At 38.3% G+C, this 19,990-nt stretch overlaps 1 protein-coding gene across 1 annotated transcript in view; it reads left to right on the top strand.

The window, feature by feature from the left end:
• The first annotated feature begins 2,691 nt into the window (after positions 1-2,691).
• The window catches only part of LOC117088617, a 121,994-nt gene continuing 104,695 nt past the window's right edge, over positions 2,692-19,990 (top strand). Inside the window, exons 1-2 of the mRNA XM_033219856.1 lie at positions 2,692-2,753; positions 3,297-3,533. Coding sequence (XP_033075747.1) covers positions 2,692-2,753; positions 3,297-3,533 — 299 coding nt within the window. The remainder of the gene's footprint in view (positions 2,754-3,296; positions 3,534-19,990) is intronic.

Raw genomic sequence — 19,990 nt, 5'->3', positions numbered from 1 at the left:
CAAAAACAAAACAAAACAAAACGAGAGAGAGAGAGGAGAGAGGGGAGGGGGGAGGGGGGAGGGGGAGGGGGGAGGGGGAGGGGGGAGGGGGAGGGGGAGGGGGAGGGGGGGGGGGGGGGGAGGGGGGAGGGGGAGGGGGAGAGGGAGAGGGAGAGAGAGAAAGAGAGAGAGAGAAAGCAAAAAGCAAGCAAGCAAGCAAGAAATTAAAATCTATGGCCACACAAACACCTGTAGCCAAATGTTTATAGCAGCTTTATTACTAACAGCCAAAACCTGGAAACAACTCAAAGTCCATTAACTGTTGAATGGATAAACTGTGGTAATACATATAATGGAATACTACTCACACATTAAAAGAAAAAATTAGTGATACATGCAAGAACATGGATGAATCTTGAAAGTATTATATCAAGTGAAAGAAGCCAGACACAACCAGCTCATACTATGTGATTCCACTAACATGATGCCTCCAAACACAAATCTATAGCAGTAGATATCAGATCAAGAGTTGCTAGGGACCAATAGTGAGGATAGAAAATCAATGATAAGGGCATGAGAGGACTTTACAGACTTACAGATACACTAAAAATGATTGTGATAGTAGTTCACAACTCTTTACATTTGTCAAAACTCATAGAACAATATTCCTTAAAAGGGTCAACTTTACCATATGCAAATTATGCCTAAATATGCCCGACTTTGTTTTTTCAAAAGTGAGGGTGAGGTGGGATGGGGTTGGGGGAGACATTACATACAGGAGAACAAAGATAAGAATGACACCAAATATGTAAAAACAACAGCCAGAGGACAATAGAAAATTAAAGTGCTAAACAAAAGTCAACCTAGAATTATATATCCAGTTTAAAAATAGATCTTTCAAAAATGAAAGTTGCATAAAAACATTTTCTAAGAAACAAACACTGATAGAATCCTTCACCTACATGCAGTATTAAATAAAGGAAGTTATTCAAACTGAAGGAAAATTATGAAAATACGGATCTACAAGAAATAGTGACAGAAATGGTAAAGATGTAGGCAAATAGAATTTACTTCTTAATTTCATGAAAATTTCCTCAAAATGAAAATACCAGCCGTAGATGGATGTATTCTATCAAACACTTAACAATGAAATGCCAATCTTATACAAACTTTTTCAAGAAGTAGAGGAGAATACAACACATCCTAGATCATTTAAAGATGTCAGACACCATTACCCTAATTCTAAAACCAGACAATCACAATAAAGCAAAACTGAAGACTAATCTCCCCAAAATGGCAACCGAACAATGAAAAAAAATTTAGTTAAAGCCATTCCTCACATCATATACAAAAGACAATTTCAGGTGAGCTAATGTTCTCATGTGAAAAATAATGCCTGAGATGGTTAGGAAGAGGATTATAAGATTATATTCAGGTATATGCTGGTAGAATTTCACCATAAAATTATTTTAATATAAAACATCAAAAAAATTAAGGCACACAAACTATTTTCACTCTTTCTGTTGATCAAGAATTTTCCAATTTCTTGTTAATTCAAAAAGACTCTGGATGCAATAACTTGTCAACTTATTTTTTGGTATGCCCCTGTGCTCATATACTACCTTACTACCTTTATCTCTGTTTTTCGTTTGTTTTGGAGATAGGCACGAGCATTGGTCACTGTAGCCTGGAACTCCCGGCCCAAGTGATCCTCCCACCTCAGCCTCTTGTGTAGCTGGGAGCAAGGCGACCACCACCACAGTTGGCTAATTTTAAATTTTTTGGTAGAGATGGGGTCCCACTATCGTCTTGAACTCCTGGACTGGTCTCGAACTCCTGGGCTGAAGCAATCCTTCCTCCTCAGCCTCCCAAAGTGTTGGTTGGGATTACAGGCGTGGACCTCCACACTTAGAAATGACTTTTCTAATATCCTTAAATGAGTGCTCATGTAAGTTTCAGCCTTCTCATTCCACCTCCCTCCGAACTACAAGTCTTAAAACTCAGAAATGACAGTCATTCCATAGAAGTAAAACACTCTGTTTTGGTGCTTATTTGTACTTAAAAAATCATATATATTATATATAATATATAGATATACAACAAATTATATAGATGTGTGTGTATATATATATATATAAAGAAACGTCTAGAACTGGACTGGGTCCCACTGATATCCACATTTCATATACAGGAGATGTGGGGAAAGCTGTCTATTCAGATTGTAAACTCCTAAAATGTTCATAAATCTCAGTGGAAAATAAATCCACTGGGGTGGGAGAAGTATCGTAATAGACAAAGAAGCTAAAGGTTAACGAAGAGAAGGTATCAATCAGTGGCGACTTTTGTGCTTCGGATCAATCCTCAGGGTTTCTCCTCCAACGTAACTTTTGGCATTATTCGTTTCAAAGTCTGAACAGTATCCATAAACCCAATACGAAACGTATGGATCAACAAGGTCCGAACAAAAACAGAACAATTATGTTTCCGATGTGAATGCGTCAATAGCTTACTTTCGCAGCGCTTTGTAAAACGCTGTCGCTTGCTGCTTTCCACGTTACAATATTCCCGGTCGGGAAGAGTAGGACAGCAGCATCTTTTCTGGATAAGGAAGGTTTTGGATTCAATTTGTGAGGTGTCGGACGCTCACCAGATTGCGCGAAAGCCAATTTTCCACATCGTCAAGTGCACGCATCCCGTGTCTCAGTGTTAGTGATGAAGATGAGGATGAAATTACCAAAGATATCAGTGGGGAGTGAATTATACTTGGGGGAGGTGTAAGCAAGCTGGAGAAGGAAGGAAGCTGAGAGACATTTTGTTTGTGAAAGAGGGAAGGTAGCATTAAGAGGAGCCTTCCATCAGGGGCAGCAGAAAGGGGGCTGGCGTGGCGTCTCTGAGACTGCCGGAAAACGACGTGAGGGAAAAACCTAGAGGCTACGAGCAGGCGAACAGACGGAGGGCCTGCCTCAGGGGAGCGAAGCAGCCCGCCTGAAGCGCTCCATCTGGAACTGGCCTGTTCAACTCGGCGCCCCTCCAACTCCGGCTGCCCTTTCCTGTTTAACTCGGCGCCCCTCCAGTTCCGGCCGCCCTTTTCGTCTCTTTCCCCTCGCGGTCGCTCACCCTTGAGATCCCTGGTTCCGAATCGCTCAGCTTCATTCGGCAACTCGCGGACAAGCGCCACAAATTCAAATGCGAGCTCTAGAGACTCTGTCTCAAACGTCTCCCAGAGTGAAGGACAGAGGAACCAATCGAAACCCGGCTGGCCTCAGAGGTCTAAGGTGATAGGCGTTGCTAAGAAAAGGGGGTGGGACGATACGGAGTTGCCAAGACGACGGCTTCCGGGTGGGCGGCCTTAAGGTGGCTTCCGGCCGCAAGCCGAGACTCCGCGGGAAAACTCTCCCTGCTAGAGGAACTAGGAGATTTGGGGCTGCGGCCGTTTCCCGGGGAGCAGCCACGGGACTGTGTGCTGGGGTCACTCCACCGGCCGTGTCCTTTATTCTTCTTTCTCGCCCAACGATTTACCTGAACGGTTATAAAGTGCACGTTATTTCCCTAAGGTAAGCGTGTGGTAGCGCATCCTCCTCCAACTCGGGGGTAACAGAAACCCGCTGTCAACTTTGTTACACAACATACCTGTACTTAACCAGAAAAAGTTGAAATTTGGGATCTTTAAACATTCAATAACCTCTTGCTGTGTGAGGTTTTTTAACTTCACTGCACACATTTTGTAGTCTTTAACCACTGAATGTGATTTGAGTTTATAATGACATTTAACGTTCTGGTTCTTTCTGACCCCAAATTTCATCTGAAACGGTTAATGGACGAAGACCTGAAATTATTTTCTGTAATAGTCTCATAGGTTCTCCGACTTAAATTCTTAATCGCTCATAAATCTGAAGGCAGGTGGTAAAGATGAGCAGGTGATTTGAGCACAGTCCATGCCAAGAATCTAATTAATTCAGCTGCGACTCCTTTGGTCAGGAGCATTATTTTAATCTAAAAAATTTTAAACCAAATGGTAAACATGGCTGCTTTGGTTTCAGTTGTATCTCATTTGATGATGATAATCTCACACAAGACGATCTCATTTGTCAATCAAAGTAAACTTTAGTGACCACACTTAAAGTTCTCTGCTTTCTGCAGAGAACTCTTTAAACGAACATCTTTTATCAGACCGCAGAAATCATTATTCAATTCTTGTCACCAAAATGGAAAAACTAAAGCAAAACTTACCTGCTTATCAAGAACAATTTCTTCCTCCATAGTTAAGGTAGGGAAGCGTTTATGAAAGCTTAGATCTATATGTTTGGGATCCTGCCAACCCCTTTCTTAAAATTCCGTCTTCAAAACTCCCTGCTAATGAGCACTTTTCCAGCAACTTGGATGAAACATTCTGAATAATTCCTCAGCCTGAAGGTTAGAAATTTCATTAAATAAAAAATTAAATACACAGAATACTTAGGTATGAAACATTAATGAACTAATACATTCTTAAGAAGAGGAGGCACTTAAGAAAACACAGGCCACCTGCATTGTGGAGCCATTTAATGTGATGAGATTTGATAAATGGGCAAGAGATCAAAAAATGCCCAGGGTTTCAAAAGAGAATGTTCCATAAGCTGCTTACTGGCTACATAGACCATTTGAAAATCAACTCAGTAGAATCCCAAGAAGCCTTCAGATGAACCTGAGTATCCTTTGGATGTCAGTGTTGTACTGAACAAAGTCAGTTGAACTATTATTTATCTGACAAGAAAAAAAATGCTTAAATTTTCTAAGGACTTAGACCATTCATTTAAAAATATATAGTGATCTTAGAGGTTAGAAAGCACAGAAAAGAAACTTGAACATAGAGTTACTTAAAAGGAGAAAAACAATTTTCCTCTGGTAGAAGACATGTATTTGCCATTGTACACTATTCTCTCCTTGATGTCCTCTCCCCTCAGCTTGGCTGAATCCTACTTACGCTTTTAAGACCCAGCTCAAATTGTGAATCTTTTGTGACCTAGTCCATAGTCACCTCTCTCCCTCCTGTGTGCCTGTAATAGTCTTTATTTGGCATTTTTGTTGTATTCCTTATAATGTTTCTTATTTATGTTTATGAATATATCTTACATATAACTTGCGTCATCTAAATCCTAAACTACTCAGAATTGTGTTCACCATGTACCTGGCAGACAGACTTGAACAAATAAGTTTTGATGTAAAAATGCCAAGATTAATGTTAAATATAGTTGAGAGCCATATTAGTTTGCTAGAGCAAACATAAAATACCACAGATTAGGTGACTTAAACAACAGAAAGTTATTTTGTCACAATTCTGGAGGCTACAAGTTCAAGATCAAGGTGTCAGCATGGTTGGTTTCTTTCTGAGTTCTCTCTCCTTGACTCATGGATCACTGTCTCATCTCTTTGTCTTCATATGGTGTTTCCTCCATGTGTGCGCACACCTGTGTCCAAATTTTCTTTCCTTGTAAGAACACCAACCCTATTGGATTCAGGCTCATGTTAAAGACCTCGTTTTAGCTTAATTACTTCTTCAAACACCTTATCTCCAAATAGTGTTACTTTCTGAAGTACTAGGGGTTACAACTTTAACACATAACTTTTGGGGAGACTCAAGCCCATAGCAGTAGCCAAGACTCAAAAAGCAGAAATGATTGGGAGCAGTTATCTGACACCTTTCAGAACTCTCATCTTTAGACCTATAGATAGCATAAATGTGTAAGTCAGATTAGTGTAAAATAATAGGAAGTGGTAGGGCCTGTGGCAATTCAGAGTATATTTGCCCAGACCAAAGACATTCAAATTAAAATTGTAAACAACCCTCCATCCCCACCCGAGCCATCCAAACAAAACAGTTTGGCTGGTTTTGACTTACAGGTTATCAGTTTGCAAAAACCACCACCGTGTTATTTCATTTGAAATCATAACCTCTTATGGTGGATATTGGACATATTAGGTATTTTTATTGCATATTCAAATACATTTTTCCCAGACCCCATTGGTTTACACACAGCTTTTTTTATTGAGTACTTGCTGTGTTAAAGGAACTGTACTAAGTGCCATACAGAGATTAAGATCTGTAAGTTTGGCTACATATACCCTAGAGTTATAAGGACCTATTTTTGAGATAATTTATTAAATACATAACTATACAAAATTTAATTTTTTGTATAACTTTATCCTGTAAATAAATTCAAACTCCAAAAAAAATTTCTTGTCAGACCATATGCACTGCAAAGACCAAAACTGTGTCCTCAAGTACAAGGGTAGAGGAAATGAGACAAATAAAAAAATAATTATTGAGCAAGATGAAAGAAGACCATGAGAGGATTATAGATAAAGTGCTATGGGAGATCAGAGGACAAACAGATTTCATCCAGCTGGGTGTGTTGCTGAAGGTATTTAATGCAATTCGAATTAATCTTTTCATGGCACTCGGTACCTCCAATATAACATTAATCGGCATATTATATGGTAGCTATTTGCATATGTTCATATCCCCTCCCAATACACTCTAAAATACACAAGAATCTCTTAATCTGTATTTGTTCCGGTCTAATGTTATTCAAAATTATCTAGTGTTACCCGAAGGAGTCAGTTGGGGAACTTTTTAAAAAGAAACTTGTCTTAATTCTAGCTCTGAAGATTGTAATTAAGTAGGCCTGGAGAGGTGGTGGAGAATCTCTATTTTGAAAAGTTTTCCCTTTCCCTGGTGATCACATCATTTAGAACCTACTGCCCTAGAGCACCTAGTATATAGTATGCTCTCAGTAAATTGTTGTCACATTAAATGAGCAGAGCTGCAATTTAGTAAGATTAATAAGACTCCAGTGTGTAGGATGAATTAAAGTGGGAAATATCCTAGAGGCAGGAAAATCCTATTACAGATGTCCAGCTAAGAGATGTAGCAGCCCTGAACTAGGGTAGAGACAATAGGAGAGAAATGGATGAGAAACACTGAGAAGGTAGAATGAGCAGAATTAGGTGAAAATTGATATAATGCAGTAGTTCTCAAAATGTAGTGTGCCTAAATCTTACATGGGTTGTTGATTTTAAAAGATTTGTGGGATCTATCAGTTAATTCAGGATCTTTTCAGTTAATTCAGGATAAAGCACATGAATCTACATTTTTAACAATCTTTCTTCATGATTTTGATTGAGTATTTAAATTGAAAACCTCAATGTAAGAAGACACTGATCTGTTGACCATGGTGAGTAGGGAAGAGGGAATATTGAAAAATAATTCTAAAGATTAAGTCTTGAGCGACAGGGAATATGATAAGCCATTAATAGACCCTGAAAATTTGATTTTGAGGGAAATAAAGTTGATCCGTGAAGCTATTCGGCAAGTAAGAAATGCCGTTTAAGAGCCTGGAAAAGAGGTTTGAGTGAAGAAAAAATTAGAAAATCTTTGTGTAATAGAGATTTCTAAGAGATCAAAGAAAAAACGGTTATAAAGAGAATTGAGGGAGTAGTTCTCTTTTTAGAGACCTTGAAGGAGGCAGCGTATGAAACAAAGTGGAAAGAAAAATAAACTGGCAGAAACAAAAACAAGGGTCTCAAGCAAATAATATTTTTAGCAGGTATAAGAAATACAGGGGTTGTGGTGTGGGTGTAGAGAGGTTTCTGGAATTGACATCTGTCTGTTGTTGAATAGAGAAAGTTCTATAGAATGTTGGGGTTTCTATGAATTGAAGAATAAATTCACAGCAAAATCAAACCTAGGGATGATTAAGCATAATTTATAATGTGGAAAAAAGAGTGAGAAATTATTATAACAAAGAGGTAACCCCTCAAGTTGCTTCTAATTCATAGCTTTTTGGTTTATTTTGTTTTGTTTTGTTTTGAGACAGAGTTTTGCTCTTGTCGCCCAGGCTGGAGTGCAGTGGCGCAATCTCGCTCACTGCAACTTCTGCCTCCCCAGTTCAAGAGATTCTCCAGCCTCAGCCTCCCAGGTAGCTGAAATTACAGGTACCCACCACCATGCCTGGCTAGTTTTTATGTTTTTAGTAGAGACAGGATTTTGCCATGTTGGCTAGGATGGTCTCGAACTCCTGACCTCGGGTGATCCACCCACCTCTGCCTCCCAAAATGCTGGGATTACAGACGTAAGCCAATGTGCCTGGCTGAGACTTCCATTTTTTGTAACAAAATAATTTTAAGAGCACAATCAAAAGAAATAAAAAGTGAGAGAGAAAATGGCCATGATAAAATTAATAGTAATCATTATTAGCCAAACCTAGATTTTTGTAGCGTTCTTCTTGATTAGTAGGGGAAGGTAAAAGAGATGAATTAATAAAATTGATTAAAAGTCCCCTTTTTAAGAAGTAAAACAAAAGAATAAAAGTAATTTGTGAAATGGAGTTTTTTAAGCTTTAAAGAAGAAAAATAGTTGGAGGGAAAATAATATTTTAGCAAGAAAATAGTTTTATAAACATTGCATGTTATATGCCAGTCTTATAAGCTATTGAAACAATGTTGACATTATGCAAACTAGGTTGTTATAACTTTAAGATATTAATTGTAATCCCCAAAGTAACCACAAAGAAAATAACCTACACATACACCAAAATGGTACACTAGAAAATATGAACTAAATATATATATTTTTAAGTGATGATGGAAGTGAAGTTAAAAAAACATGTAAGATATACAGAGAACAAATAGCTAAATGATAGCAGTGAGTCCTTATCAGTAATTATTTTGAAAGTAGTTGAATTAAACTCTGAGATTTAAAGGCAAATATTGTCAGAATTGGAAAAACACAATCCATCTATATACTGTCTACAAGAGACTCTCTTTCAATACAAAGAAACAAAAAAGTTGAAAGCAGAAGAAAGGAAAAAGATAGTCTATGCAAGTGGTAATCAAAAGAAAGCTGAGGTGGCTATATTAATGTCAGAAAAATAGACGGTTTTTTGTTGTTGTTGTTGTTTTTGAATCAAAGTCTCTCTCTTGGCCGGGCGCGGTGGCTCACGCCTGTAATCCCAGCACTTTGGGAGGCCGAGGCGGGCAGATCACAAGGTCAGGAGATCAAGACCATCTTGGCTAACACGGTGAAACCCCGTCTCTGCTAAAAATACAAAAAATTAGCCGGGCGTGGTGGCGGGCGCCTGTAGTCCCAGCTACTCTGGAGGCTGAGACAGGAGAATGGCATGAACCCGGGAGGCGGAGCTTGCAGTGAGCTGAGATTGCGCCACTGCACTCCAGCCTGGGCGATGAGCAAGACTCCATCTGAAAAACAAAAACAAAGTCTCTCTCTTGTCCCCCAGGCTGGAGTGCAATGGTGCAATGCCGTGGTCTCGGCTCACGGCAACCTCTGCCTCCTGGGTTCAAGCCATTCTGTTGCCTCAGCCTCCCGAGTAGCTGGGATTACAGGCGCCTGCCACCACACCCAGCTAATTTTTGTATTTTTAGTAGAGACGGGGTTTTACCATGTTAGCCAGGCTGGTCTTGAACTCCTGACCTCAGGTGATCAGCCCCTCCTTGGCCTCCCAAAGTGCTGGGATTACAGGTGTGAGCCACTGTGCCCAGCCAAATAGACAGTTTTTTTTTTTTTTTTAGATAGAATCTCGCTCTGTTGCTCAGGCTGGCGTGCTGTGGTGTGATCACAGCCTTGACCTCCCAAGCTCAAGTGATTCTCCTACCTCAGCCTCCTGAGTAGTTTGAACCACAGGCATGTGCCACCACCACACCTTGTTATTTGAAAAAATTTATTTGTAGAGACAGGATTTCACAATGTTGCCAGGCAGGTATCAAGCTCCTGGGCTCAAGTGATCCACCTGGCTTGGCCTCCCAAAGTGCTGGGATTATAGCCATGAGCCACCATGCCCAGCCAGAAAAATAGATTTTAAGCCAACAAGTTACAGGGAACAAAGAACATTATTTCTTTATAAAAAGTTCAATTCATCAAGAGTATATGGTAATTATAAGCATATATAGCAAAGTTTCAAAATATATGAAGCAAATATTGATAAAATACAAGGAAGAAATAGATAGTTCTACAGTGGTAGTTGGATACTTCAATTTCTCACTTTCAATAATGGATTGAAACCACCACCACACAGGACATCAATAAGGAAATGGAGGCCTTGAACGACAACATAAACCAAGTAGACCTAAGAGACATAAAGATTACTCTTCTTCACTTCCAGCAATAGCAAAATACACATTTTTCTTCAGGTACACCTGGAACGTTCTCCTAGATATTGCATATGGTAGGCCTCAAAGAAAGTCCTAATAAATTTTTTTTTTTTTTTTTTTTTTTTTTTGAGACAGAGTTGCCCAGGCTGGAGTGCAGTAGTGTGATCTCAGCTCAGTGCAGCCTCCGTCTCCCAGGTTCAAGTGATTCATTGTTAATGGAGAAGATAATTTGTATGATTTCAATCTTAAAAATTTATTAGGGGGTGGGCACAGTGGCTTACACCTGTGATCCTAGCACTTTGGGAGGCCAATGCTGTTGGATTACATGAGGTCAAGAGTTCAAGACCAGCCTGACCAACATGGCGAAACCCCATCTCTATTAAAAATATTCTTAAAAATTAGCCTGGTGTTTTCGCAGGCACCTGTAATCCCAACTACTCAGGGGGCTGAGGCGCAAGAATAGAAGGCAAAGGTTGTAGTGAGCTGAGATCTTGCCACTGCACTCTATCCTCAACAGAATGAGACTGTGTCTCAAATAAAGAAGGCTGGGCGTGGTAGCTCATGCCTGTAATCCCAGCACTTTGGGAGGCCGAGGCGGGCGGATTGCAAGGTCAGGAGATCGAGACCATCCTGGCTAACACAGTGAAACCCCGTCTCTACTAAATATACAAAAAAAAAAAAGCCAGGTGTGGTGGAAAGTGGCTGTAGTCCCAGCTACTCGGGAGGCTGAGGCAGGAGAATGGCGTGAACCCTGGAGGCAGAGCTTGCAGTAGGCCAAGATCACGCCACTGCACTCCAACCTGGGTGACTGAGTCTCTAAAAAAAAAAAAGAAAAAAATGAAATTGCTAATAGAAGGCAAACTGGAAAATTCACAACTATGCGACATTCAAAAAACAAACTGCTGTATAACAAATGGGTCAAGGAAAGGATCACAAGGCCTTCCCTCTTTGAAAAGAAATGAGAAGAAAAAAATCACAAGGGAAATTAGAAAATCCTTGAGACAAAAGAAAACCAAAAGACAATATGCCAAAAATTATGGCTGTGGGGAAAGCAGTGCTAAGAGGAAATTTTATAGCTATAAATGTCTCCATTTAAAAAGAAGAAAGAGCTCCAATAACCTAAGTATATACCATAAGGAATGAGTATAAGAGGAGCGAACTAAACCCAAAGCTAGAAGGGAGAAATAAATATGAGAACAGAAAGAAATGGAGAATAGAAAGACAGAAAAATTAACAAAGCAAAACCTGGTTCTTTGAAAAGATAAAATTGATAAATCTTTAACTAGATTGGCTAAGAAAAAAAGGACTCAAATTATTAAAATCAAATAAAAACGGGGACATTACTACTGATTTACAGAAATAAAAAAGGATCGTGAGAGAATATTGTGAAAAGTTGTATACCAACAAATATTATGCTAACAAATTGGATAACCTACTTGAAATAGCCATATTCCTGGAAAGATGCAAAGTACCAAAACTGATCACAGAAGAAATAGAAACTGAATAGTCCTATAACAAGAGATTGAATCAAAATTTTAAAAATCCCCCAACAAAGAGAAGCGCAGGATCACATGACTTTACTGATGAATTCTACCAAGTATTTAAGAAGAGTTAACATAAATCCTTCTAAAAAAGTTGAAGACGTGGGAAACACTTTCTAACTCATGAAGCTATCATTACCCTTATACTGAAGCCAGACAAAAATATTACAAGAAAACTATAGGACTATATTCATTATGAATATAGATGCATGAATCCTCAACAAAATACTAGCAAGCCAAATCCAGCAGCCTGTTTAAAAGATTATGCACTATGACCTAGTGGGATTTCTCCCAGAAAAGTTAGGGTGGACCAACATAGTCCTAATTACAACATAGGTAATTTAATAATTTTACATACCACATTAATAAATAAAATTGCATGATCTTCTTAATTTATGTAGAAAAGTACTTGAAAAATCTGAAAACATCTCCTGATGAAAAACATTGAATAAACTAGGAATAGAAAGGAATGTACTCAGGCTGGGCATGGTAACTCAAATCTGTAATCCCAGCACTTTGGGATGCCGAGGCAGGGAGATTACTTGAGCTCAGGAATTCAAGACCAGCTTGATTAACATGGTAAAACCCCATCTCTACCAAAAAAAAAAAAAAAAAAAAAGAAATTATCTAGCCCTGGTGATATGTGCCTGTAGCCAAGATTGTGCCATGCACTTCAGCCTGGGTGACAAATGAGACCCTGTCTTAAAAAAAAAAAAAAAAGTTCTTACCATGATAAAGGCCATCTGTGGAAACTCATAGCCAGCATTATACTCAGTGGTGAAAGATAGGCAGCTTTTTGCCTGAAATCAGGAACAGGACAAGGATGCCCACACTTACCACTTGTATTCAACATAGTAGTGGAACTTCTGTCCTGAGCAATTAGGTAAGAAAAAGAAAGAAGTAAAACCACGTTTATTCACTGATGATGTAATCATATGTAACTCGAAAGAATACACACACACACACACTTTGCTAGATGTAATAAACTAATTCAGCAAAGTTGTAGGATACAAAATTCATAGTCAGAAGTCAGTTATACAGTCATGAGTCACTTAGTGTCAGGGATACATTCTGAGAAATGCATTGTTAGGCAATTTTGTCTTTGTGTAAACATCATAGAGTATATTTACACAAACCTAAGTGGTATAACCTGTTTCTCCTAGGCTACCAACTTGCACAGAATGTTACAGCACTGAATACTGCAGACAATTATAATACAATGGTATTTGTGTATCTAAAACAGAGAAAGTACAGTAAAAATAAGGCACAAAAGATAATGGTACACCTGTATAGGACACTTAATATGAAAGAAGTTTGCAGGGTTGGAAATTGCTCTGGGTGAGTCAGTGAGTGATGAGTGAATGTGAAGGCCTTGCACATTACTGTCACTTCTGTATGATTGGCTGTGCAGATTTTTTAATACCATCACCACAAACATGAGTAATTCATTGCACTATGACATTAAGTTAACAATAGGAATTTTTAGCTCTGTTACAATCGTGTGGGACCAACATCATATATGTGGTTCGTTGTTGGCAAAAATGTCATTATGCGGTGCATAACTGTACCTCTACACGCTAGCAATGAACAACCTGACGAATTAAGCAAACAATTCTATTTACAATAGCCCCCAAAACATTAACATAAAATATTTAGGAATACATTTAATCATGGAGGCACAATATTGTATTCTAAAAACTGCAAATATTGCTGAAAGAAATTAAACAGTCATTTCATGTTCGTGGATTGGAAAATTTAATATTGTTAAGATAGCAGTACTACCCAAAGCAATCTATAGATTCAGTTTAATTGCTATAAAATATCCCAATGGTGTTTTTTTATATAAGTAGAAAAACTCATCCTGAAATTATGTGGAATTCCATGAGACCCTGAATAATCAAAATAATCTCGAAATGAAAAAGTTGAGGGACAAGCTACAGTAACCAAAACGTTGTTTGATACTAGCATAATAGACCAATGAAGTAGAAGCAAGAGCCCATAAATAAACCCTCATATATAGGGTTAAATGTTTTTTTTTTTTTTTTTTTTGAGACAGAGTCACGCTCTGTTGCCCAGGCTGGAGTACAGTGGCACCATCTTGGCTCAGTGCAAGCTCCGCTTCCCAGGTTCATGCCATTCTCCTGCCTCAGCCTCCAGAGTAGCTGGGACTACAGGCACCTGCCACCACGCCCGGCTAATTTTTTGTGTTTTTAGTAGAGATGGGGTTTCACCATGTTAGCCAGGATGGTCTCGATCTTCTGACCTCGTGATCTGCCCGCCTTGGCCTCCCAAAGTGCTGGGATTACAGGTGTGAGCCACCGCGCCCGGCCTAAATGATTTTTTTCAATGGTGTCAAGACCATTCAATGGGGAAAATAGAGTCTTTTCAACAAATAGTATTAGGAAAACTGGATATCACATGCAAAAGCACAAGTTTGGACTCTTACTTTACACTATATCCAAAATTTAAAATGGATTAAAGGACTAATTTTAGAGCTAAAACTGTAAACCTTTTAGAAGAAAACATAGGGACAGATTATCCCTTGGATTTGGCAATGATTTCTTAAATATGACACGCAAAGCACTCACAACAAAAGGAAAAAATAGATCAATTGGACTTTATCATAAGTAAAAACTTTGGTGTATCAAAGAATACTATCGAGAGTGAAAAGACAACCCACAAAATACAAAATATTTGCAAACCGTGTATCTGATGAGTGTACCATCTAAAATACATAAAGAATTTCTACAAGTCAACAACAGAAAGACAAACCCAATTTTCAAATGGGCAAAGGACTTGAATACACATTGCTCCATATAAGATATACAAATAGCCAATAAGCATATGAAAAGATGCTAAACTCTTAGTAATGAGAAAAATGCAAATTAAAAGCAATAAGATACTTCTTCAAACCAATTAGGGTGGCTATTACTTTAAAAAAGGGAAAATAACAAATGTTAGCAAGAATACAGAGAAATTAGAACCCTCGTGCATTCCTGGTAGGACTGTAAAATGATACAGATTCTGTGAAAACAGCTTGGCAATTTACTCAAAATGTTAAACATACCAGTTGCACTCTTAGGTATAAACCCAAAGAGATAGTTGTACACCGGTGTTCACAACAGCACTGTTCACAATAATCAAAATGTGGAAACAACCCAATTGTCCATCAACACATGCATGGATAAACAAAACATGGTATACCCATAGAATGGAATATTCAGCCACAGAAAGAGTCAAGTTTTTGGTACATGCTATACCATGAATGGACTTTGAAAATATGCTAGTTGAAATACCATAAGCAAAAGGACAAATATTGTATGATTAAAAATTTGTATGACTCATAAAGACACAAAGTAGATTACCAGGGGCTGCAGGGTGAGGAGGGGGAATGGGGAGTTAACTACTTTACAGGTACAGAGTTTCTCTTTTGGATAATACTGTTCTGGAAATAGGTAGTGGTGATGATTGCACAACATTGTGAATATACTTAATGCCACCAAATCATACACTTGAAGACTGTTATAGTGGTAAATTTTATGTTATAAACTTTTTTCCACAATCAAACTGTATTATGTATGTATATGAATAAGAATTCAATGTAGTTACTATTTTTGAGAATCACTATTCTAACCTAACAGTTAATGAGAAAACCCTTAGGTTTTTTTGGTTCAAATTCTTTATCTTTTAATCTTATTTGGATTTTCCAGATAGATTTTTTGGTGACTCACGCCTGTAATTCCAGCGTTTTGGGAGGCCAAGGTGGGCAAATCAGAAGGTCAGGAGTTTGAGACCAGCCTGGCCAACGTGGTGAAACCCTGTCTCTACTAAAAATACAAAAAAATTAGCCGGGCATGGTGGCAGTGCCTGTAATCCCAGCTACTTGGGAGGCTGAGGCAGGAGAATCGCTTGAACCCGGGAGGCAGAGATAGCAGTGAGCTGAGATCATGCCACTGCACTCCAGCCCAGGCGACAGTGTAAGACTCTGTCTCAAAAGAATAAAATGTACTGGCCAGGCGTCAGAAATATTCTAGTATTCTGCTGTTAAATTTTATAATTTAATGAGTATTTTTCAAGTACAAGTCATTCTCAGAAGAATTTGGTAACAGGCCTAGATTTTTGGGGTTGATTAGACTTGGCTGAGCTGGAATTTTGACACTGAGAGTCCAGAATATTGAATATCTTGGTGATAGTAAACATGGAGGCCTGATAGAAACAAAGTACGTGACTCTTGTGCTGCACAAACAGGGTGATTTAAATTACCTATTTAACATTATGTATTGAAGTAACTCTAAAAACAAAATATTACCTTTTCATTAGTCAGGATAAGATAGACTGTGCTGCAGGAGGAAAGTAGCCCCTAAATTTGTGTGATGTTACCTTCTCATCAACAACTATCCACAAGAGAGGCTTGAGAGTTCCCCTTATATTTAGTACCAATCTAACTACCTCAGAGATGGAAAATGCAGATTTCCTATGAAGATCTGTCAGTGGTTCTTTCATAGTAATCTATATTTAAAAAATTTCTTCACAGTGAGCTACGTGATGTTTTAGTGACGTTTAGATTTGCTTAAATTTACTTCAGACAAAATAAGGACAAGATTTCTATAGAGACGAGATATTTACAGGTTTTGGAGATTTGTTATTTCATAGTACTGGCAAAATTCAGTAGAACTCTCAACTTTGATACTGGTATCAACTTTGATGCTAGTGTTAAGAACCAACTGTGTAAATTAGTTGTGTGAATTAGTTGTATGTTCTCTCAAGCAATTCATTTTAACTCAATGTCAGCGTCTGAAAATGGGGACAGTAATACCTACCACATGGAATTCTTGTAAGGATAAAATGAGAATGAGAGAATGTAAAGTGTTTCACATTGTCTGATACACTTCAGGTTATCATTAATGGCAGTTGTCATTACTGATTGAATATTACTTGGCTTTTTCTGTGTTCATACAGTTTTGTGGACATCAAATGGCATAGTGTGAGAACTTTTTGAAAATTGAAGTTGGTATGTAGATACTCGCTTGACAACTGATTATAATCTTTTTTCTGAAGTCCTTATTTTCGTTATCATATAATTGTTTAATTACATACGTCCTTGCATTTTGCTCTGATTATTTTGGGGTGTTAATTTCATCTCCCAAACCAGTATATACACTCCTATACATATTAATATTTCATAGCTCATATTTGTTTTGTATCTCCTACATGAAGCACTATGTACTTAGTCAAATACTCAGTAAACATTTGTTTATTTTTAGCAGTTGGTGATTTCTAAGTAATCTCTTAAGCACTTCATAATTGTAATTGGAATTAATGTTACTTTGAACATAAGATTGCTGTTAACACACCTGAGAATTCCCATCAGTCAAAGGTAACTTTCCTGTATATCCCAACGGATGCAAACCTGACAAGAGTGATTCATACCTCTCTAATCCATAACACAGATCTTTGCAATCTACGTTGCTTTCCAGGATACTCTAAACCTACAGCTACTGAAATAAGTAATGCAGATTACTTACCTAGTGAAGGTGTTCCTTACCAAATAGAAAACACTATTACCAAGCCTATTGGTTGGGTTACCTTTAATATTTGTTCTCATGTACCGTCTAAGTTAAGATACTACTTTTTCTTAAAAACAAAAACAAAAACAAAAAAAAACTAAAAATCTGAAGACAATTTTCAGGAAATTGACACAGTATATAATCTGTTGTCAGTAATTTTTTGTGGAATTAATGATAAAATAACATTGAGCCAGTATCTCAAGAACTACAGTAGCTAAGACTCTAACTTTAAAAAAGTGTTGGATTCTCAGTTGTGTCATTTACTAGCTATGCATCTGTGGGTGATGTAGTTAAACCATATAAAACAAAGTTTCTTCATGTGTTAAATGAATATTATAATAAAAATCTCACCTATTATTGTATTAAATGATACAAGTAGAACACTTAGCACAAGACCAGATACAGAGTAAGTACAAAATATGGGTAACTTCAGCCATGATCAATTTAACTCAAGATTACTTAAATATTTGGAAAACATTCTCTAATAAAGTTTCAAAGTTGGACAGCTCCCAAATTGGTTATTTCAGATGCTCAGTGACTTCACTGGAATCCAGATCTCTATTGGTCTACTCTGCTGTCCTCAGAGAGGTAGTCCTTGTCCTCAGACTAGGTAGCTTTATGGTGACAAGATGGCTGCTGCAGTTTCAGTCTTCAAATCCAGTCAAAACAGCATCCAGAAAAACAAAAGCATCTCTTTATCTGAGTTTCTTGTTAAGAACAAGGAAATCTTTCCCAGAAGCCTTCTAGCATACTTCCCTTCCTAACTGATTGACTGGGTCACATCCCCACCTCCTGAATGATTACTGGTGAAGAGAGTGGGGTTATGAATTACCTAGGGGATGGGTTTACACAAATCAGTTGATCTCCAAGTTTTTTGTTGTATCACTTTTTTAAAGGGTGGATGCCTAAATAACATTGGTGTTCTATTAATAAGGGGAGAATGGGTGTCTACTATATTATTATGCATAGTAGAATATTTACCATTCCTTTTTGAAGGAGTATTTGACTGTAAAGGAGATTCAAATGTCTCCTGAAACTGCTCAGTTACTTCCCATTGCTATCCATCAGATACATCATTGCCATCGTTTATTAAACAAAGTAATTCCAATTTCATTTTTGTCCGTCTGTTAAAAAATCTGTTTCTGTTTCATTCTGTAGTGTTGCTGCTACTGACAAAGTTATTGAAGTGTCACAGCTAAAAATGGCAAATACTAGGCCAAATGCAGTGGTTTACACCTGTAATCCCAACACTTTGGGAGACAGAACCTATAGGATCTATTAAGCCTTGTAAGAGTTTGAGACCAACCTGGGCAACATAGCAAGACCCTGTATCTACAAAAATAAATATAAAAATTAGCCTGGAGTGGTGGCACATGCGTGTAATCCCAGTTACTCTGGTGGCTAAAACAAGAGGATTGCCTGAGCCCAGGAAGTTAAAGCTGCAGAGAGCCATGATGATGCCACTGCATTCCAGCCTGGGCAACAGTGTGAGGCCCTGTCTCAAAAAAATGAAAATATCTAGGATTATCAGGATTACTTGAGACAGATCAAAAACGTAAATGACATGCAAACTAGCTACTTTCTTTTTTTTTTTTTTTTTTTTGAGAGTCTTGCTCTGTCGCCCAAGCTGGAGTACAGTGGCATGGTCTTGGCTCACTGCAAGTTCCACCTCCCAGGTTCACGCCATTCTCCTGCCTCAGCCTCCGGAGTAGCTGGGACTACAGGCACTCGCCACCAAGCCGGCTAATTTTTTTGTATTTTTAGTACAGATGGGGTTTCACCGTGTTAGCCAGTATAGTCTCGATCTCCTGACCTCGTGATCCGCCCGCCTCGGCCTCCCAAAGTGCTGGGATTACAGGCGTGAGCCACCGTGCCCGGTTGCAAACTAGCTACTTTCTTAAGGTGAATTTTATCTTGGGACAGAAGCATTGCTATACTTAACTTATAAAACTTTGCTTTCTAGGCTTAAAAAAAGTCAGTTAAAAAGTTATTTTCCACTTATTTTCTATTTGGATTAGCTAGTCTATTATTTTAGCAGCACCAAGATGAGAACCAATTATAATATGACAAAATATTTGTGAAGGAGTACAAGGAAGGGTTCACAAAACATTATTTTAATGATATATAGGAGTTTATTAAAAAGGAGGGAGTGATTATATAGTTATATATACGGGAAATGCTTTAGTTTCCATGTTTCCTTCTTTCATATCCCCATTTAAAAAATATTTTTGCTAATGTGAACTTGGTTCTACAAACTGGCTTGATAAATAAACAGTTTTCATAAGAAGTTTAGATAATCTGTCTTTTTATACTCTGTCTCTGTAAAATCCATAGAACTAAAAAGAGACAGACTATAGAAACAGTTGGAGAAAAGAGTGAGACACAGTTTAGATGAAAAAGTTAAGGTTTGGCTGGGCACAGCGGCTCATGACTGTAATCCCAGCACTTCGGGAGGCCGAGGCTGGCCAATCACTTGAGTCCAGGAGTTAGTGACCAGCCTGTGCAACATGGCGAAAGCTCATCTCTACAAAAAGTTCAAAAATTAGCCAGGCAGGGTGGCATGCACCTGCAGTCCCAGGTTTTGTGGGATGGCAGGGCAAAAGGGGCTGAGGTGGAGGCTCGCTTGAGCCGGGGAGGTCAGGGCTGTGGTGAGCTGTGATGGTGCCAGTGCACTCCATCCTGGGTGACAGAGTGATACCCTGTCTCAAACAAAACAAAACAAAAAACAAAGATTCATTGGTGACGAAAGTTATCCCT

Source organism: Trachypithecus francoisi, unplaced genomic scaffold, assembly GCF_009764315.1.
Source record: "Trachypithecus francoisi isolate TF-2019V2 unplaced genomic scaffold, Tfra_2.0 Lachesis_group10, whole genome shotgun sequence".
NCBI classification, from domain to species: domain Eukaryota; kingdom Metazoa; phylum Chordata; class Mammalia; order Primates; family Cercopithecidae; genus Trachypithecus; species Trachypithecus francoisi.
Note: the sequence above shows the minus strand (reverse complement) of the source record. Positions and strands in the feature narration are given on the sequence as shown.